The 20,883-nt window shown below is 39.3% G+C and overlaps 1 protein-coding gene across 5 annotated transcripts in view; it reads left to right on the forward strand.

Moving 5' to 3' along the window:
- Positions 1 to 20,883, forward strand: part of NELL1 (neural EGFL like 1) — an 883,212-nt gene that overhangs the window by 515,873 nt on the left and 346,456 nt on the right. For all 5 annotated transcript variants that reach the window (XM_003993068.5, XM_003993069.5, XM_045039061.1 and 2 more), the window contains one exon: positions 8,791 to 8,913. In XM_003993068.5, coding sequence (XP_003993117.2) covers positions 8,791 to 8,913 — 123 coding nt within the window. The remainder of the gene's footprint in view (positions 1 to 8,790; positions 8,914 to 20,883) is intronic.

Below are 20,883 nucleotides of genomic sequence, written 5' to 3' on the forward strand. Positions count from 1 at the left end.
TAACTGGGCCAAGAGGGAAGCCTATATGAAAGTCCCTATGACCTGAGGGAAGGAGATAAAGGCAGGGTGGTTGAACAGAGCAGGCAAGAGTGAAAATGAAGCAAAATGGTTCTAGGCAGTTAGGTGGCGGTGAAACCATGCTGGGACCAGGAGATCATATTAACAATGTCCACATTTTGAGATAAAAGGGAAGTAACTTGCTGGAAAATTTCAGCAGGGATGGCAAGATGATCAGATTTGATTTCCTAAAAGATTGCTTTAAATGTAATATGAAGAATAAATTGAAAGTGGGCAATACTGAGTGTGGGGAGATTCATTGAGAAATAATAGCTCTAACTTAATTAATGGCAGCTTAGATGTGGGTGAGATGATGGTGGCTTGGATGAGGGTGGTGGCAATGGAAATAAGGGTTATAGCAATGAATTTGAGAAAAATCAAGACTTGGTGATGGATCTATTATAAGTGATTAGGGAGAAAGGAGTTTCAAGAATGACTGATAACTACATGACTCTAATTCTTCTGTCATGGTTTGACAGTGACTGTCTTGGTTTGAATCTACCACCTTATAACCGTGGGCCACAACCTCTTTGTTTCCATTTCTTCATATAGAAAATAGGAATAATAATAACTCTTAACTCATATGAATGCTATGATACAACTAGGTCAGAGTCTGGCTCATAGTATGTGCTCACTAAATGTTACTTATGAAAAATCCCAATTGTTAGTGCTCTTTAGAAAAGAAACAGAGGAGGGAAGTGACTAATTTCTTAAAAATTAAATATACAGAAGACTTTTGATTTTGGCCAAGACGGACTAGCCCTCTTTATCCCGGGTCTTTTCTTCTATAACCAAAAGAAAACCCTTAGACACAACACAACAAATACCCAGGAAGACTGAAAGATGAACGGAAGGTGAACTACCTGGGAACTTTGGGACTTGAGGAGCCACATGGCGTGAGTTCCCCATTTTATTTTTGAATCTTAGTCATCCTAGTTGAGGAGCTGAAGCAGACTGCAACCTTGAAACCACCAATACACCACCAACCACATACTATAAAAGTTCCAAGAAAAGTCCACTCCACTTCTGGGGAAAAGGGGGCTTCACGGAGCAGAAAACCTTGAAAATACCAACTCTACTTTAGCCATCTTTCAATGGGAAACCTGCTTGGCAGAGAGAACCTGCTGATTGTCACCCTGTAGTAATGTCAGTGGGGTTCAGCATGGACCTGGGCCTCCACTCCCCACCATCAGCTTGGAGACTGAACAACGCAGTGCAAGGTGGGCCAATAGGCACTCTGCTCTTTCCCAACTTCATTGTCAGGGGAGCTCACCACGGAGCTGAACTTCATCCAGCATTGACAAAGTAGTATGAGGCAGAGCTAATACTATATTTAATAATGAGAGACTGAACACTGTCTCCCTTAGATTAATAACAAACCAGTGATGTCCACTCTCGTGACTCTTGTGCAAAATAGCACTGGAAGTCTTAGCACAATAAGGCAACAAAAGGAAATAAAAAGCATAGAGAGCAGAAAGAATTAAAACTATTTCTGTTTACAGATGACATGATTATCTAGGTAGGAAATCCTGAGGAATCTACAAAAATTATAGAGCTAATAGGTGAGTTCTGCAATGTCACAAGCTATGAGATCAACGCACAAAAATCAATTACATTCCTGTATACTAGCAACCAACGTCTAGAAACCAAAGTTTTAAAAAAGGATTACTATTATATATAGTTGCTCCAAAGTAAAATGAAATACCTCACGAAATAAATCTAACAAAACATGTGTAGGATCTGTATACTAAAAATTACAAAACACTTAGGAAATAAATCAAAGAGTAAGTAAATAGGTAGATATACTATGTTCACAGAAGAAGACTCAATATGATAAAGATGTCAGTTCTCCACAAATTGATCTGTAAGTATAACACAAACCCTTATTAAAATCCCAACAAGAATTTTTATAGAAATGAACAAACTTAATTTAAAATTTATGTAGGGGCACCTGGGTGGCGTAGTCGGTTACCCTTCCAACTTTGGCTTAGGTCATGATGTCATGGCTGTTAGGTTTGAGCCCCATGATGGGCTCTGTGCTGCCAGCTCAGAGCCTGGAACCTGCTTCAGATTCTGTGTCTCCCACCTTCTCTGCCTCTGCCTCTCCCTCTTCCTTTCTCCCTTCCCCTCTCTCTCTCAAAATTAAATAAACATTAAAAAAATGTTTTTAAGTAAAATAAAATTTGTGTAGAAAGAGAAATTAGAATAACGAAAACAATTTTGACCAAAGAAGAGTAAAGTGGGGGAAATCACTATATCTGACGTTAAGGCTTTCTATGTGCCTTTCTATACTTACAGTAATCAAGGCAGTGTGGTATCTGCAAAGGAATAGACACCTAGATCATTGGAATGGAATAGAGAACCCCAGAAGTAGGCCAACGTACATATAACCAGTTGGTTTTTGACAAAGGTACAAAAGCAATTTAATGGAGGAACATAGCTTTTTCAATTTTTGCACTGTAACAATTGGAGAAGTGTAGGCAAACAAAACAAAACACCTCAACTGAAACTGTATACCATATACCATATACAAAAATTAGCTCAAAGTGGGTCATGGGCTTAAAACGTAAAATGTAAAACTGTTAAAAAAATAGAAAATCGTTAAGACCTGGGGTTAGATAAAGAGTTATTAGACATGACATTAAAAGCACTATCCATAAAATAAAAAATAAATTGAGTTTCATAAAATATTAAACCTTTGCATGTGAAATGATGAGGATGAAAATACAAGGCACAGACTGTGAAAAGATATTTACAAACCACATAATAAAGGCCTTAATATCTAGAACATATGAAGAATTCTCAAAATTCAACAGTAAAATAAAAACCCAAGTATAAATGCGTAACAGACACGAGCAGATAATTTACCAAAGACAAGCTTCAGGTCGAAAATGAGCTTGTCAAAAGATGTTCAACATCATCAGCCATTGGCAAAATGCAAAGCACAATGTAGTATCACGTACACACCTATCACAATGGCTAAAATTTTTAAAGTGGCAAAACGAAATGCTGACAGTGTTGTGGAGAAACTTGATGGCTTACACATTGCTGATGGGAATGTAAAACAGTACAGCTATTCCAGGAAATTGTTTGGCAGTTTATTACAAAATGAAGCATGCATTTATCGTATGACCCTGTGTTCACACTTTTGCATATTAATCCAGAGTAATGAAAGTAGATATTCACACAAAAACCTTTACCCAGATGTTCATCGAAACTTCATTCATAATAGAAAAATACAGGAGACAATTCAAGAGTCCTTCAGCGTGTGTATGTTGAACAAACTGTGATGACTTTATGCACTGGAATACTACTCAACAACAAAGTAACTTGTACTGTGGACACATACAACAACTTGAATTCAAGGGCATTTCATCTAGTGAAAAAAAGTCAGTCTCAGAATTTACTTACTGTACGTATAATTCTATTTATACAGCATTCACTAAATGACAAAACTGTAGAGATGAGAACATATTAGTAGCCAATAAGGGACAGGGACTGGGGGGTAGGTGGGTTTGGGGGAGTGTTGAGTAGGTGTAAACAAAAAGCAATAGCGTGAATATGGTGGTCTGCACCTGAACTTATACATAGGGTAATATTGCTTAGAATTATACACTTATATGCACATATACACCCCCAAAAGGAGATAGATATTGTTTTTTAAAAAAAGGTGTAAACTGAATAAGGTTTGTAGGCTAGCTAACAGTAATATACCAATGTCAGTTGTCTCGTTTTCATGTTGTACTACAGCTATATAAGATGGCACTATTGAGGGAAGGAAGCAGGGTGAAGTGTAATGGTATTCTTTGTACTATTTCTGCAACTTACTTTAAGTCTGTGATTATTCTCCTTTAAAAAGTAAAAAATTAACCTACACTGTGGCCAACACTTTAGAAGTTCCTTTTGATCACACGGTAAGGTGGAGTTTTGGAAAGAATACAGAAGAGATGAGGAAGATAGATGGAAGTTTGAGTGCCAGACATACAACTTATTGTATATACTGTATGCCCAACATATTATATGTAATGACACCTCACAGGTGCTTCAAACCTCAATTTCTTTATCTATAAAACGTTGTCTGATGAGATGTGCTTGGCTCCTCCTAGTGAGGTCATTGTAACAATTTTGTAAAATGCATGAGAGATGGACAAAGTAAAGCTACAAGCCCACCAGACCCCAAATATGGAGCATTTGCAGCTGAAGTGACTATTTCAGTAACTTGTTTGGGTCCTGACTAGTCTACTAAGAAAACATGGTATTTAATTTTTTTTAAATTTTTTTTAATGTTTATTTATTTTTGACAGAGACAGAATGTGAGTGGGTTAGGGGCAGAGAGAGAGGGAGACACAGAAGCAGAAGCAGACTCCAGAGCCTGATGCGGGGCTCGAACTCACGAGCTGTGAGATCATGACCTGAGCCGAAGTCGGACGCTCAACCGACTGAGCCACCCAGGCTCCCCTAATTTTTTTTTAACGTTTATTTATTTTTGAGACAGAGACAGAGCATGAATGGGGGAGGGGCAGAGAGAGAGGGAGACACAGAATCGGAAGCAGGCTCCAGGCTCTGAGCCATCAGCCCAGAGCCCGACGCGGGGCTCGAACTCACGGACAGCGAGATCGTGACCTGAGCCAAAGTCCAACGCTCAACCGACTGAGCCACCCAGGCGCCCCGAAAACATGGTATTTAATTGATAATGGCTATTGATTCCATTTGATTGCATTATTACAGAGGTAGGGTAGAGTCTTTCTGAGCCATTCTATGGAAGGAAAAGGAAGAAAAGGAGGAGGATAAAGGACCTATGTGATAATGACAGTGCCTCATCAGTGCTCAACAAATATTAACCAGCATAACAATAATTACCATCATTAGTGGAGAAACAGCATGCTGCCGTAATCATTATTCTTTGTCCTGAGAGGTTGGATACTCTAATTATACTAATCAAACTCTAGTCAGACATCAACAATTCTAAACATACATCTTTCACCTTTCCAATTTATAGTCTTGTTTCTTGGGGACAATTGAATCTAAGCAAATAACTTCCTTGGGTATTCAAAGAGATATTCTAATTTAATTATCTTCAAAAGCCTATCTGTTCGTAGCCTTTCTGCCTGAACTATAAAGGAAAGAGAACATTTTCTTAACCAATTTTTACTACCATCCAACAATAAAGTCTGCTCACAAATAATTGCAGTAGTGGTGGTCTTAGTAATAGTAGTAATAATGGTCATAAAAATAGCTTACATTTATGAAGCACGTACTAGTTGCCATGTGCTCTAAGCATTTTACTTACATTAATTAATGTAATCCTCACAACCACCTCAGAAGATAGGTTCTATTATTATCCACATTTTCCGTATTAGGAAACTAATGAGTGGCAAACCCAGGGTTGTCTCACCCAGGCTGCGTGGTTCTGGAGTCCGTGCTCTCAACTGCCTTGTGCTGCCTCTCAGAGCGCTTGTCCTCCCCCTTTTGCAGCATCTCCAACAGCTGGAAGGGAATTTGATGTTTTTGGAAGGAGATCATTTCATATTTGATGATTGTTGTCCAACATAGGTCAGATCTTCAGTGGAAATTTGGGGCTAGTATAATACAAAAAGACCGTCTTCCTTCCTGGCTCTATGGAATCACTTCCATATGTCTTGGTTTAACTTCAACCGTATCCAGATTGCTTGTAGCTGCTGACTGATGTGGTCACCCTGGTGTCTAGTGTCACAAATACGAGCTCCCTCACTTACTGGTTTTGTGATCTTGGGCAGATTCTTTAATGTTTGTTTGTTTGTTGTTGTCGATGTTGTTGTTTTTGTATCTGCTTCTTCATTGTAAAATGGGAAAACTCATTTCATGTGATTGTTAGGAGAATTAAATGATATGTGCAATATTTAGCTCAGTGCTTGGCACTTTCTAGGCTCAATACCATTATGGGAAGTAATGATAGGCAAAGTGAGGGTTGTATAAAATATGCTACAATTCCTCTCTTCAAAGTTAGTTAATAAGGCAATAATAATAAAACTCACAAATATCACCATGTATTGTGATATGGTTGCCTCCAAAGAGGTAAAGATAGCAAATTTGGTAAAAATTCCAAGATGGGTGAAATTTATGTGGTATGGGGAGGAGGTATGGAAGGCTTTCCTGGCAAAAGTATGTGCATGAAATGGTGTTTGAAGCCAGGTGGGGGCAAAGGTAGTCCAACTACATTGGGAGACTGTATTTTAAGTCATGGACATAAAATGTCAAACTGGAGAGGGGTAGGAATGAACTCTTGCATTTGCAGGGCCATGTTGGGGCCATCTCATCAGAGAAGAGGGTTTGCTTCAAGAATATTGGGAGAAAAGACTATGTAGGATGGATATGTTAATTACCTTGATGAGGGAAATCCTTTCACAATGTATACATACAACAGATCATCACGTTGTACACTCTAAATAACTTAGAGTTTTGTCACTTATGCCTCAACAGAGCTTGGGGGGGAAAAGACCAGGTAGGTAAGGATGTATCAGATGTTTGAAATGTTGCATAAAACCATGCCTTTATTTTGCCTGTAGTGCCTCTCATGGGCAATCCTGACTGAGAAAACTATGACCATTTTTCAAAGACCAGTTCAAATACTACCTTTTGCAAGAAGACTTTTCTTCCTATGAGCTGAAATTTCTTTACCTCAGTGGACTCTTATTTCAGTCTCTTCCTCCTATCTAGCATGACCACACGTGCCAGTTTGCCTAGGTCATCCTGAGTCAATGCTGTTATTCTAGTGTAATTATTAATAGAGCCCTCTGTTCACTCTAAAATATGTTTTCTAGGTAAAATACAAAGTCATCTCCTGGTAACTCTTATCACTTCTCCCTTCTGTTCTGCCTAGTTGCATATTGACATCTGGTGGCCCCTATTAAAATGTCCGTGTGAACAGAGACATACCTACTCACCTTTGTAGTCCCAGTACAGACCCTAATAATTATTAAATTAATTTAAATAAGGGATTTATTTAATTTATTATTAATTTAAATAATTTATTTATTAAATTAATTTAAATAAGAGATTGAAAACTTCAGTGTCAAAGTCTATGTTCTTAGACTTTGTGTGCCCGACATCCTCTGGTGTTGTAACTGCATGTACTAGGTGTTTAATAGGTCTGTAAATTTGATTGGACATCCACAGGGTGATACTATTTCTGGAGTGTGCTGGAAATAACATTAGCACAGACTAGATGTGAGTTCTCATAAATTTTCTCTTCTCCCTGCATGGTAACCTGTGCACGCTTCTCACTGACCATTTGCATTGGTCTTATGGCCAAAAGAAAATTTTTGTTTTGAAAAATGGAAGGTGTTCAGTCATATGCCTATGTACGCTTTACTTTAATTACACATGGGTGACCAAAACAGCTGTAGGTTGTAGAATTTAACCTTTCTCATTACTGGGTTTCTGTTAGGAAATTTAGAGTAAAAATTAACGAAGATAGAGGATATTTCAATTGATTGGTACACTTTTGTAACAGCACACTACAAACTATATTGAATTTTTAAGTGTTGTTCAATTAGTGTTATTTCTTTGGGGTTGCTAGCTGGGATTTCAACTCTTGTATTATAACCTTTGTGACTTAAACCTATCTTAATTTTCTTCTTAAAATTTCTAACAAGTTGTACTAGTGGATGTTAAAGGGAATAAGGCCTAACCTTTCAATACTCTTTATTTACAGAGTAGCGATTTAGATGACTCTTTAAATTTCCTGCTGATGACAGGAAGGTATCGCTGTCTGTGAAATCTTGATTTCTAACTTGGATTCTTGCAGTGTATTTTGTAAGGTGTTAGACCTATTTCCCTCATGTTTTGTGGGTTAAGGATGCTGTAGCTATTTGAAAATATATAACCATGTGATTACCCATCAGGTATCAACCCAGGGGTTGATTGCTGAGCCCTGTGAACTTGGACTACCTGGAAAACTAGAGTTAAGAGCCCTGCTGAAGGCCCTTGAAGAGAGGTCCTAAGAGTAAATCCCTTTTAGACTCAGCACAACCCCATGCTTGCCAGCATTTCCTGTTACCAAATTCCTTTGAAATTCCTTTTTAGTCAGCCCTTCTTTGCCAAGTTTTATCAGCTGAGCCTCCCTCTTCAATTTTACTCTCTTTGTTCTAAAGAAACTATGGATTCTCACATGTGGGATTTTTGTTTTTCCTTTTTTAACCTTAGAGGTAGGTTTCCCAACCCAGGAACCATTGACATTTTGTACTGGTTCATGCTTTCTTGTGTTGGGTTTTCCTGTTCATTGTAAGATGCTTAGTAGCATGCCTGTCCTGTATCCACTAGATTCTAGTAACACCCCTACTCAAACCATGATAACCAAAGGTATTGGCAGACATCATCAAATGTTTCCAGTGGGGATGGGATGCAAAATTACCCCATTGAGACACTGCCTTGGAGCCTCTATAGAAACATTTGCAGAGCATGGAAAAGGCAATGCCCCCAGAGCAGTACTTACCAGTCATGTGAGTTGCATAAGATGCTGCCTTCTCTGACCCTTAGTCTTTTTACCTGCAAAGTGGGGATAATGACATCTATCTTTTAGACCTGTTGAGATTTCCACCACATCAGGGATAGAAACTTCCAGGTATATAGTAAGATCCCCATACATGGTAGTCATGCCATTCTTATGTGGTGAGTCTCAACTTACTTTTCTAACACCTGTGATTCCAACTTAAGAAAAGGTGTCTCTTTCTTTTTTTCTCACCCTGCAAACAGAGCATGATGAATGCGGCAGCGGGCAGCACAACTGTGACGAGAATGCCATCTGCACCAACACTGTCCAGGGACACAGCTGCACCTGCAAACCGGGCTATGTGGGAAATGGGACCATCTGCAGAGGTAGGCTTGCTGCCTTTGAGGTGAGCTGTGAACAGCTTCCCTGCCTGGGCTTCTGGTACTCATGTGGTAGACCCTTGTCACCATTCTGGTAGCTGAGCATGGCTGGGGTTCTGTTCCTGGTCTGTCATCTGGTGAGGGCACTGTGCATCAGAGAAGAAAAATGATTTAAGTCTGCATTTTGGATTGAATGCAAAAGGTATGCATTTGAGTCTGGGGCATGGTTCTACACCTTCATGGCTCTGTTTAGCTTTGCCTCTTGGCCTGAGTTTGTGAGGGACACTCTGATTGCTGACGTGGGTTTTTATTCCCTGTGTGCTTTGCTCAGAGGGCAAGTGGGCACTGCCAGTGGCCATACTCCAGGTTCTGCTTGCATAGGAAGCTGAAAGTTTTAGCCTCTGTCTGTGTGGTAGCAGTTCAGCAATTCAGATATAGTGCCTTGGTTTCCATCTGCATTTGGAATAAAATTAAAGTTTCTCCTTGTGGCTTATGAGAGCTTTCAGGATCCGGTCTCTGGCTCCTCTTAGCTGGCATCTCTCTTTTCTCTCCCCTCATTCCCTTTACGCCAACATATTATCCCTCACTGTGTCTCAGACCTGCCAACCAGCTTCCAGTTTTGGGATTTGCACTTGCTTTCCCCTCAGCCTGGATGTGCTCATTTCCTTCAGGTCTTGACTCAAGTATCTCCTTATCAGAGTAACGTTCTTAGGCCGCCTCTAAAATAGCATCCTTAATATTTCTTAGCCTCACACCCTACTTTATTTTTTTTTGTTGTTTTCATTAACACAACATAACAGAACATTATACATTTATGTGTTTGCTTCTGTATTGTCTGCCTCCCCATTGGGATGTAAGCTCTCTGAGAGCAACCGCTTGGTTTTGTCTCCCTGCTGTGTCTCCAGCGAGTAGATGGATGCCTGGCACATTGTAGGTGCTCATTAAATATGTGTTACCTTACTGAATTAACCAGAGGAAAGTGACAACATTACATTGAAAAGGAGGCAAAATGTACAAAAGACAGGAAATGATCCTTTGGGTTCTATATTATTATAATTATCCCCACTTTAGAGGAAACAAAACTGAGACACAGGAAGGCTGAGTAGCTTGAAGACAGAAGTAATATACAGTGAATAAGACACCATAATCATGCCCTAAATTGGGCACAATTTTTAAAAAAAAATTTTTTTTCAACGTTTTTATTTATTTTTGGGACAGAGAGAGACAGAGCATGAACGGGGGAGGGGCAGAGAGAGAGGGGGACACAGAATCGGAAACAGGCTCCAGGCTCCGAGCCATCAGCCCAGAGCCTGACGCGGGGCTCGAACTCACGGACCGCGAGATCGTGATAAATTGGGCAGAATTTTAAAAAAATGACTTTATTCTCTGTTGGTGACGTTTGTGCAAACAGGTTTGTTTTTATTTGTGTACATGCCTGAGTGTAAATTAGTGAAACTTTTAATGGCAATTTGAGAAAAACCTATCAACATTTAAAGTGAATGTGAAGAGTAATGAAGGGATTCTCTTGATTCCATTCACTTTATCTCCTGAAATGTATTCTGGGAAAGGCACATGCCCATGAGGGGGGAATGTGCACATACAGAGGTGTTTTGCTGTGTTGTATATATTCATTGAAAGCCAGATACAGCCAGAAAATCTGTCAGTAATGGAATGATTTATTTCACATGTCATTTTGTGGAAGAGAATATAAAGGTTTAAAAAACTTTAAGTGTATGTATGCACACACATGTGTATGTGTGTTCACGTACATACTCAATGATCTCCAAGATGATGCATTTTCGAGAAGAATCAAATAAAGCTAGAGGACATTACCTGTAGCATCATCACATATCTCATTTATTATTTATAACTCCCTATATGCATACTTCTGTAAAGCATAAAGACTGGGACATGCAAACTGCTCATGTTATTGCCCGTGTGTGTGTGTGTGTGTGTGTGTGTGTGTGTGTGTGTGTGAGAGAGAGAGAGAGAGAGAGAGAGAGAGAGAGAGAGAGAGAGAGAAAGTTCACTTATTATGAATTCAATGTTGTTTTTATCTTTTACAATGGGAATTTATACATATAATATTTGTGGGTTTTTTTTAAGTTCCATGAGGCAAATAAAAATACCAGTGCTCAGCTTTTAAAAGAAGGCTGAAGATACTTCAAAAGTAAAGTAAAAAGACATAAATATTAATATAATTCCATGGATTATCCAGCCCACTGCTGGTACTTTCATGCTAATGCTATAAATCTGAGGCGCACATAGGGATTTGATTTTAATGCATTTTTTCTTCAGAATTATGTTACCTCATAAAATAATATTAATTACCCTAGTTCAATGAGTTTGTGTTTGCCCAACCCTCTCATGCCATTGTGATAAGTAGCGGCTTCACCTTTGTGGAATTTGAAAGTCTGATTGTAAAAAATTATGAGTTCAAATAATGTTTCTGGTGTCCACAGGCTCTGAAAATACATCTTCCCTTGAAAGTTACAAATCAAGGACAATAATTTTCTTCAAGTGGTTTTCGTGGTCAGTTAGGTGGACATCAATAAGATGGGGAGAATCTCGTGTTTATAAATGTTGCCTGGGGAGGCAGTGCAATGTAGTTCAAGAACTGGATTGCAAATTTAGAGAACTAGGGGTTAGACAGGATTTCATTGCTGCCGAATTGTAACTTCTGTATTTTTACATAGTAAAATTGGGTGAATATCCCCATCCGTGTTTTTCCAACAATGTTATTGCAAAGAGTTATGAAAGGAATATATGTGTGTGTGTGTGTGTGTGTGTGTGTGTATGTGCATATATATGTATATATATGTATGTATATATACGAAAAGAATATATATATATGTGTGTATGTATGTATATATACACATATACACACACACACATATATATCTATCTGTATATATATATATATATATCAATGTGTTTTAGACTGTCACAGGCTCTAAAATGTAAAACACTATAGTAGTAGTAAAACAGTAGCAGTACAATGAGGGAAGAGGTGGAGGCAGTTAATGAGTTGGCTTGAACCTCAGCCTTCTGCCTGAGTTGCCCAAATTTGTGTCTTCATTTGAGGACACTTTGTAGTTGACTTTTCCACCTGTAACCGAAACATTTACAGAAGGAGTTGGACAAGGATAACTAGATCACTTGAACTGTTTTTTTAACGTGTAAAAGCTTTTCTGGACGTGGTATTGTTCATGGAATTGACTACATCTGCATAGAAATAAAAACCATTAACACTAATAGTAACAAAATATGAGACAGCAGTTTCTCAAACAATATCAGTTGGTGTGAATTCTTTCACATGGGCTTTCCTGGTGGTCAGTGCCCATGGAAGGTGTTTTTTGGAATTTTTTTCACACGGGTGGTAAATACCTGTTCAGCTTCAACATTCCCAAAGTAGGTGCAAGATGCCTTGCTGGGTGTGTTCATATATGTTATCTCATTAGTTCCCACCATATCCCTGGGAGCTTGATAGCATCGTTACAGCTCACAGGTAAATCTTGAATAAGACATAGCTGAATCCAATTTACCTGGATTAGTGCTACTGACTACTTTTAGTTTCTTGCCTCCAGGCCCCTTCCTGTACCTTCTCCATTTTTTTTTTCTCTTTCTCCCTCTTCCTCTTTCTCCCTAACTATTCATTATTTAAGCCTCTCTCTTTTTTTTTCTTTTTTCTTATATTCTAAGTAGAGACTGTAAAAAAATCAGAAAGGGAAGAGAAACAGTACAATGACAATCTGTAATTTTTAAATTTGCCTATATTTTTGATAAACAGACTAAAATACTTTGAAACTGTGCAAGATTTGTTGCTAAAAATTTGGGGTTAAATGGACAGAACACGTGCAAATTGCTTCAGGTCTGATTTGCACAACCTGACATACAGGTTGGGGTGGTCTGTGGAATGTTTATCTGCTTCCACAGTCCTGCATTAACCTGGAACTGAAGGTGAGTTTGGGGCAGCTTCCACTTAGTAGGTAATAGGCAGGGCCTTCTCCCTTGTCTGTCCCTAAGGGCTGGGTAAGATATGATGATCCTTGAGAACACTATCATCTTCATGACTAATAGTATTGACATTTATTAGTCAATTTATTAGACTGTAAAGATACAGTGGGAATAAATTCTGTGTCTGGAGCATAGTTCTGGGCACCATAAGAGCAAAAGGCAAATAAGAGAAGGTCACTGGAAACTTCACCATTTAGTATGAGAAAAAGATTTGAACAGTTGCTTCCCACCCAATGTAACTATTTACAAAATGGTATTATCTCGTGTGCAAAAGGCTTATAAGGAATTATTCAAGGGGTGCCTGGGTGGCTCACTTAAGCGTCCAACTCTTTAATTTCAGCTCAAGTCATGATCTCATGATTCTTGAGTTCTAACCCCACATCTGGCTCTATGCTAAGTGTGCCAAGCCTCCTTGAGATTCTCTCTCCCCCTCTCTACACTCCTTTCCCACTTGGGTGAGCTCTCACTCTCTCAAAATAAATAAAGAAAAAAAATTATTCAAAATTTAGAGCCACATGAAAGGTATTATTATGTGTTAGTTAGGACTCCTTTGGTTGCGAGTAAGAGAAATCTACTGGCAAGACTGGCTATGTGACTGTCAGAGCCCAGAGTAAAATAAAAGACTGGGGGGAAAAAGTAGAAGAAAAATTTTTTTTTCTGTTTAAAAGTACTAAAATATAAAGCTTTTGCCTTTCTTTTGTGGTCTCTTTCTCACCCTATTGTGATGTTTTTTTTTTTTTTATTTGCTATTTAATGGGACTTCCTTGGCCCTGAAGATCCTTTTGGGGTGAGTGCAGACACTCAGAGGAGCTTCAGGCCCATCCCCTAACTTGGCACATGCACTTGGCCCACTGAATGCAGGGCTCGTCTCTGCCTTGACCAGTGGGGCAGGGAGGTTGAGCCAGGTGGCTCCCCTTCCCTTGAGCCCTGTACCCCAATCCACAACAGATGGTCAACCTAAGGGACTGCAATCTCCCCACCAGTTCCCCACATCACCTGTGGAATGCACCTGAGTGCTGACAGGGAGGATGACACAGTTATACTTTCACCTGGAAAACTCCAAGCCTGCATTCCTAACCCCTACCCTGTGCAAAGACCCTGTTGGGGGCAGGGGGCAATTGCTGCTTAGTGGAGAAGAGAGAGGCTCTGAGGGACCAGAGCCCAGGGGTCAGAAGAATGGAGAGCTGAGAACCCATCCTGGAGAGGGGGGTAGACTATGGGAGTGAGACCACACATGAGCTAAGGCTCCAAAGCCCCAGTGCATGCTCTGTTGTCTGCTTAGACCTAATTTACAGAACAAATTCAAATATGAAATTAGTAAAAATGTTAATGTGGTGACCACAGAACATGAATCCCCAAATGAAGAGTCCTTCTGAGTCAGGGGCCCCATGCAACTGCCTTGGCTGCATGCTGAAGTTGGAAGTGTCAACTAGCCTTCACTGTCCAGGTGTGTCATATGACCTGAGGGTGGAAAGGTAGCTGGGATTTAGGAACATATTTCTCTAAGAGCCTGAATGCTGATTGTATGCTCTCTCCTTGATGCTTCCTTGTGGATTGGCTTCATATTTCTCTCTTTTTACAGGCAGGCTTTATGTTTGTCCATGTGGTAGAGGATCAGATCCTCTGTTTTGTAGACTCAAAACTTGGCCTTGTCAGAGTACCAGAGATGATCAATCTCTTGGGACTGATATACTAATTTTTTATTTTTATTTAAAAAATTTTTTTTTAATGTTTGTTTATTTTTGAGAGAGACAGAGACAGAATGCGAATGGGTTAGGGGCAGAGAGACAGGGAGACACAGAATCCGAAGCAGGCTCCAGGCTCCAAGCTGCCAGCCCAGAGCCTGATGCGGGGCTCGAACTCATGAGCAATGACATGACCTGAGCTGAAGTCAGATGTTTAACCGACTGAGTCACCCAGGCGCCCCACTGATATACTAATTTTTTATGATAAGCTGTTGTGGTTTGAAGAAAGCCTGAAAATGATAGCTCTCCCCACCCCACCACCTGCATTCAAAACCAGTTGAGAGAGAAATGAATTGAGCAGCGGGAACTAAAATGTTGATATGAGTACTGATAAAAATTACACCAGAGAGCACGGCTTATGTATTCGACACTGGTATTTGTAATATTGAGCCCCCGAATTAGACAGACTTCTGCATCTATTCACGGTGGGCCAAGGCGACACCTAGGGCTTCCTGTGTTTATCTCCACATAGGACTTTTTCACATTGTAGGGCAATAAAAGTCCAGAAGGGTTGTTTCCTGTATTCCTCCTAATCCCTAGTGAGTAAGTGAGGGAACAGCTGGGCTCCGCAGGTCAGGTTTCTCTCACCAGCAATCAGGGAAGAATGAGAGGGCGTGGCAAGTGGTCTAGGGCAAACATTTCTTAGAGAAATCAGATCAATGGAAAAGAAGCACCCCCTTCCCCAAGTCCACCTACAACTTCTATTAAGAAGTGTCACAATGTTTGTGTCTGTAGTTTCACTGTCTTTCTTAGATGAAAGATACACAGGGAGCCTTTTTTTTTTTAATAAATTCTGAATTATTTAAGTGAAAAATCACAGCTAAGGAGTTAGTCTGGGATTTAATTGGCTTGTCATCTCAGTATCTGTTCCCTGGCTGCAACTCTCTCCATTGTAGGTATAGTGATCTAGGGTCTGCTCTAAACGTAGTGTGATGCACTTTCTCAAAATCTTCCAGTATTTCAGGAGACAATGGGTGATATTACACTCCTAGTGTCCCCTAAATGTTCTTTTGTTGTCTGGAGCAATATAGTAACTAATCTTCCCCTTGTCCAGTGTTTATTTTCAAACCATGTGAGTGGGCTCTGTAATGATTTTATAATTTATGGAAATGTACCTTCACTTTTTTCCTACCTTTCAAGTCCAGGAAGCCCTCCCTGATCTCAGGCTGGGTGAGTGCTCTTTCTCTGTGCTCCAAAGACACTCTCCAAACACTGCTCCAGTCCCCATAATCCTATGTTGCAGTTGATGGTTTTACTCGCCTGCTTCCTGTAGGCCAAGGCTACATATCTTGGTTTAACCAACATTTAGCATAGAGCTGAGCATGTTATAGTAGTCATAAATTTCCTGATGAGTGAACACATTAAGATTCATTTCTAATAGAGCATACACTTGTGTATCTAGAAGATTCTGCAACAAAGCAAAAATCTGCATGGGACACAGGTGGTTAGGCCACTGGAGCCTTGCCCCCAGCCTGAGAACACCACCTCTCCTAAAGGTAGATATGCAAATGGATGTTGATGTGGAGTTGGCTTTGCTAATTGAATAACTGACTTTCAGAGAAGATCATTACAATAAAATTAACTTCACTGTAAAAGTTCTTGGAACATAGCTGCATGTTTATTCTGAGGCACCTCAGAATCCTATAGTTCTCTGAAGTCATTTATGAGTATGTTTGCATTGAGGTACATTTGCAGAAGTGCTGTTTCCTAGAAATTCTACTTCATGGGAGGCTGGATAAATTGTACAAGAAAAACCAAGAAAGTCAGTAACAGAAGGCTAGAGAAGGTTTAATATAGACAGAAAGAGTAATGTGATAGTACATGCTAAAGATGTAGATGAAATTCTGAATTAAGTAATATAGGTACCTTACATGCACAGAGTTGTTTTCAGAAACTCAGAGGCACTATGGGAGGAAGGATGAGGGAGAGGCAGAATAGAAAAGTAAGTTATTTTACTATGATATCACTGAAGATAATAAAGTTGATAAACTGCTGGGCTATGAATCAGAGAAGATGATATTTAGGGATTTTGAAGTACATGCAAGGGGAATAGGAAAGCCTTTGGCAAGAGTACTCACAGCGCTCCAGACGTGGTTTTCAAAGTGGTTAATGTAATGAGGAAGGATTCAGGAAGGTCTCAATCTAAAATTCTGCCTTTAGGTGTACAAAGTGTTGGACATGATGGCAAGAGGCAAGATTGACATTATAGGCTGGTTTGACCCATTTAGAGCCAGAACCGTTTGTAAAAACACATTTGTATTGATAAATAGATAAAGGTGGTGAATATATGTCTAAGAGTGCACCTCTGTTTATAGAGCAATTTCATAACATTTCAAGGAGGGATTTGAAACTCTACCCTACAGTTGGTTCATTTATAAAATCAGGAAGCAGGTAGATAGAGGAAGCTCAGGATCAGACTCTGTCAATAGGAAGAATCTTTGCAATGAATGTGGACCGTACTTCTAGCAATGAGAACCACTTAAAATTTTCCAACTAAAGAAGATGATGTGAGAGGGTGTCCCTTTGGTAGTGTTTAAGACTTTTATTTCAGGATCATATTGAAATAATTGGGCCAGATCAGATTACTATAAGAAATGTACACATGGGTGTACATGTAAATGTAAATGGGCACATGGGTGGCTCAGTCAGTTAAGCGTTCGGCTCTTGATTTCAGCTCAGGTCATGATCTCACAGTTGGTGAGTTTGAGCCCCATGTTGGGCTCTGTGCTGACAGTAGGGAGCCTGCTTGGGATTCATTCATTCTCTCTCTCTCTCTCTCTCTCTCTCTCTCTCTCTCTCTCTCTTTCTGCCTCTCCCCTGCTCTGTCTCTCAAAATAAATAAATAAACTTAAAAATATGTGCCTTTCAAATTTTTTTAGGACTATTTGATGATTTAGCCATAAAGCATAAACAAAGATAAGATTGATGTGGATGTGGATGACAAAATCTCTTTCAGTTCAACCAGTTACCAAAAAGTGTTCTTAACACAGGGATATAAATTGTAACATACAGTGGTAAGAAATAGTTTATTAGGAACACTCCAAACCATAATGCCATGCTTAAATATTCACAAACCTGAGGAATGGGCTACAGAATGATGACACGATTTTCTTCTAAAGAAGCTATTTCCTATTGATTAAAGTCTACACTCTTCAGCAAGGCACTTAAGACCTTGTATCAGCTTTGCCATATCTGGATATTTCAAGCCTCATCTCTTACGGTAGCTCTCCTCATTACCTTACCAGTCACACTTGGCAGTTCACTAACCATTCTCTTAACAGGCCAGGCAGTCTCATGCCTCCTTCCCTCTCCTTGGGATCCTTTATTATACTGGAGACACTTTTCCATCCTCTTTTTCTTCCGGTTGAAATCCTGTTTATCCTTCTTAGTCCCACTCAAATCCCATTTTTCCTTGATCTTCTCAGTCAGAAAAAAATGGCTTCCTCTCTCATTTCTACTTGTAATATTTAATGTGTTATGCATTATTAAATTGAGCTGTTTACATATGAGCATTTCCCACTGACATAAGACGTAGTGCTTCCTGGGTGCTAGGTAAATATATATTGATGTGAAATAGGAATTGGCTAGTTCATCTCACACAAATCCACTCTGCTCTTGTAGCTTCGTGTATTACTGTGAGTCTAAACCACCATTTAGATAATCAAAGAAAAATTAAAATTGTAAATGCTTGTGTAATATCTATTTTAATACTTCAGAAAACCATCAATGGATCTGTTATTTAAGTTCAGATACATTATCTATTTACATAGAAAATTCATTTATTCTCTTTTATGTTTCATTCCTATTGATACTGAATACCCCATCAATACCCCATGTCCTGTGGATACCGAACATAATTATACCAGGAATGATTAAATCCTTTAGCTTAATTTAAGAGTCTATAGGCAGCCCAAGTGAGGTATCTTTCTTACATCTGTTTGTTTGTTTTTTTTTTTTTTTTGCATCTGTTTCAAAATCTTAAATGGCTCCATTTTAGACTCATCCACTACTTATTTAGTAATCTCAACCAGAGCTAGATTTAGAGCTGGAAAGCACTTATCAAGTGCCAAGTCAAGGCAACATGGGGAACATGACAAATTACTAGACACAGAACTCTGCCTTTCATGTTCCAAGAGAGTTTCATAGTATCTTGGCATGTACTGTTGAGTAGGATAGTGTCTTTTCATATTGTTTCTTGGCTCCCGTGTGACCAATGGGAAACATTCATGAGGCTCAGATCAGTATTTCACTTTGTAGCCCCAAACAGCATGAAATCAATTATTCTGTTGGTCATTTAACTTTGAACCATTGATAAACTTAGGATCGCATTGTTTTATAAAAATGGAATATTACTGTACCACTGCCTCTTGGAGGTTTAGAGTGTCACCATTTTTTGTCTCCATTCCTACAGGTTCAAGTCAGTACAAAACAGACATGGGACAATGTAGGAATCATACTGTTGACCTTATCTTGCGCTCTCTGGGACAATCAGGCCCCATTTCAGGGCTTGCCTCTCATACTGTCTTAATTTTAAGGGCAGAAGCTTATCTGCCCTTAATTTTAAGGGCAGAGGCTTATCATCCATGAGAGGATGCAGATACCTGGTCAAATCTCTGCTTTACTGATTGCATAGAGATGGGAAGTTCTGGGGCTCTCTCTATGCCTGATGCAGAAGGTCTGAGAGAAGAGATGGTTTGTGTCATGCTGGAGCCATGGTCTTTGTGGCACACATGAATCAGTTTGTCACTTGGTAAGGGAACACTTCTCATAAAGGAAAGAGCTTTTTTACTTGGATATAGAAACAAAAAACTTTTTTTTTTTAATGTGAAATTTATTGTCAAATTGGTTTCCATACAACACCCATTGCTCATCCCAACAGGTGCCCTCCTCATGCCCATAGAAACAAAGAAACTTAATACAATCATTCCATTATCATTCCCTCCTGCTAAGATAGCCTGCTAAGACTCTCCACCCCCCAGAAGTGCTCACCCCTTTTAAATGCACCATTAGTAATAGTAAAAGGACATTGGTAGTAATGTTCACAAGAGTATTTGAGTTACAACTGCAGTGTTAAGCAGTATTAAAATAACTTCAAACCTTTTTGGCAAACTCACTACCCTAAAAATGCTTACCCACAAGCGCTGGTACTAAATTTAGAAGTGGGTGTATTTGTTATAGTCCTAAGAGAAAAAAAAGAGTGTCTATGCCTGGAGGGGATTCTTATGCTTAAAGTTTCAATATGTTTCCTTTGAAAAAAAAAATGTGACTGGAGCTAGAAAATGAAACTGATTGTCTCTTCTAAGTTATCAAGAGATGTTCTGCTCATCAGCCCGATGGAGAACTGCAAGCGGACACAGAACCTGTTTTGCAATCTTGAAGCTAACACAGAGCATTAACAAGCCCCGGGCAAGGGAAGGGGACTTGGGTGGCATAGATACAATATATTGGTTGTATAGTTTGGCTTAATAAGGCAGACTTGATATAGTCTTGTCCTGACCTTTAATATTCTTTTGCTGCAAGTGCATATTTACTGGGCAAAAAGAGTCTCTGGGATGCACTAAAGCACTTTCACTTACCAAAGTCTGTGTTTACCTTTTAAAGTTTGCAGGCAATAGCTATATCCCTGGGGGCTTAAAACTTTAAACCAGCTTGCATCACAGAGGGAGTGGGAATCTGATGCTTAGACAAGTGCTGATTCTTTTGAGTGCATTTTGAGGATTGTACTTTGGTGAGTTACATAGATGTTTGTTATCCATAATTGTCACATCTGAAATGACTCATGAGATTAGCAGAGCCCTATAACTATATTTCAGTCCATTTTATTTTAAAACAGTCTACTGAACATTGACTTTCTGTTCAGAAATCAAGATAACACGGTCTTTTTTTCCTAAGTAACAATTCTCAATGGACCAGGACATGTTTCCCGATGTTTCTTTAGGCGACATTATTGCAGATATCATAGTCAATCTCTAGGCCATCTTCTGGAGTAAGATGTGTTTGGGGGGAGCAATTATTTGCAAAATAATCAAAGTATTTAACAACTAGTATTATAGAATGGTGACAGTTATACTTGACATGCCCATAGCAACTCAGAATATGCGCAAGGAGTATTTATCTTATGTAGGACCACAAAACTATGGTATACGGCTGAGCACCACATTTTAAGACAAGTTTAGCTTCAAGAGATCTGGTCTCTTTTAATGATGGTTGTGCT

This window comes from Felis catus, chromosome D1, assembly GCF_018350175.1.
Source record: "Felis catus isolate Fca126 chromosome D1, F.catus_Fca126_mat1.0, whole genome shotgun sequence".
In the NCBI taxonomy this organism is placed as follows: Eukaryota; Metazoa; Chordata; class Mammalia; order Carnivora; family Felidae; genus Felis; species Felis catus.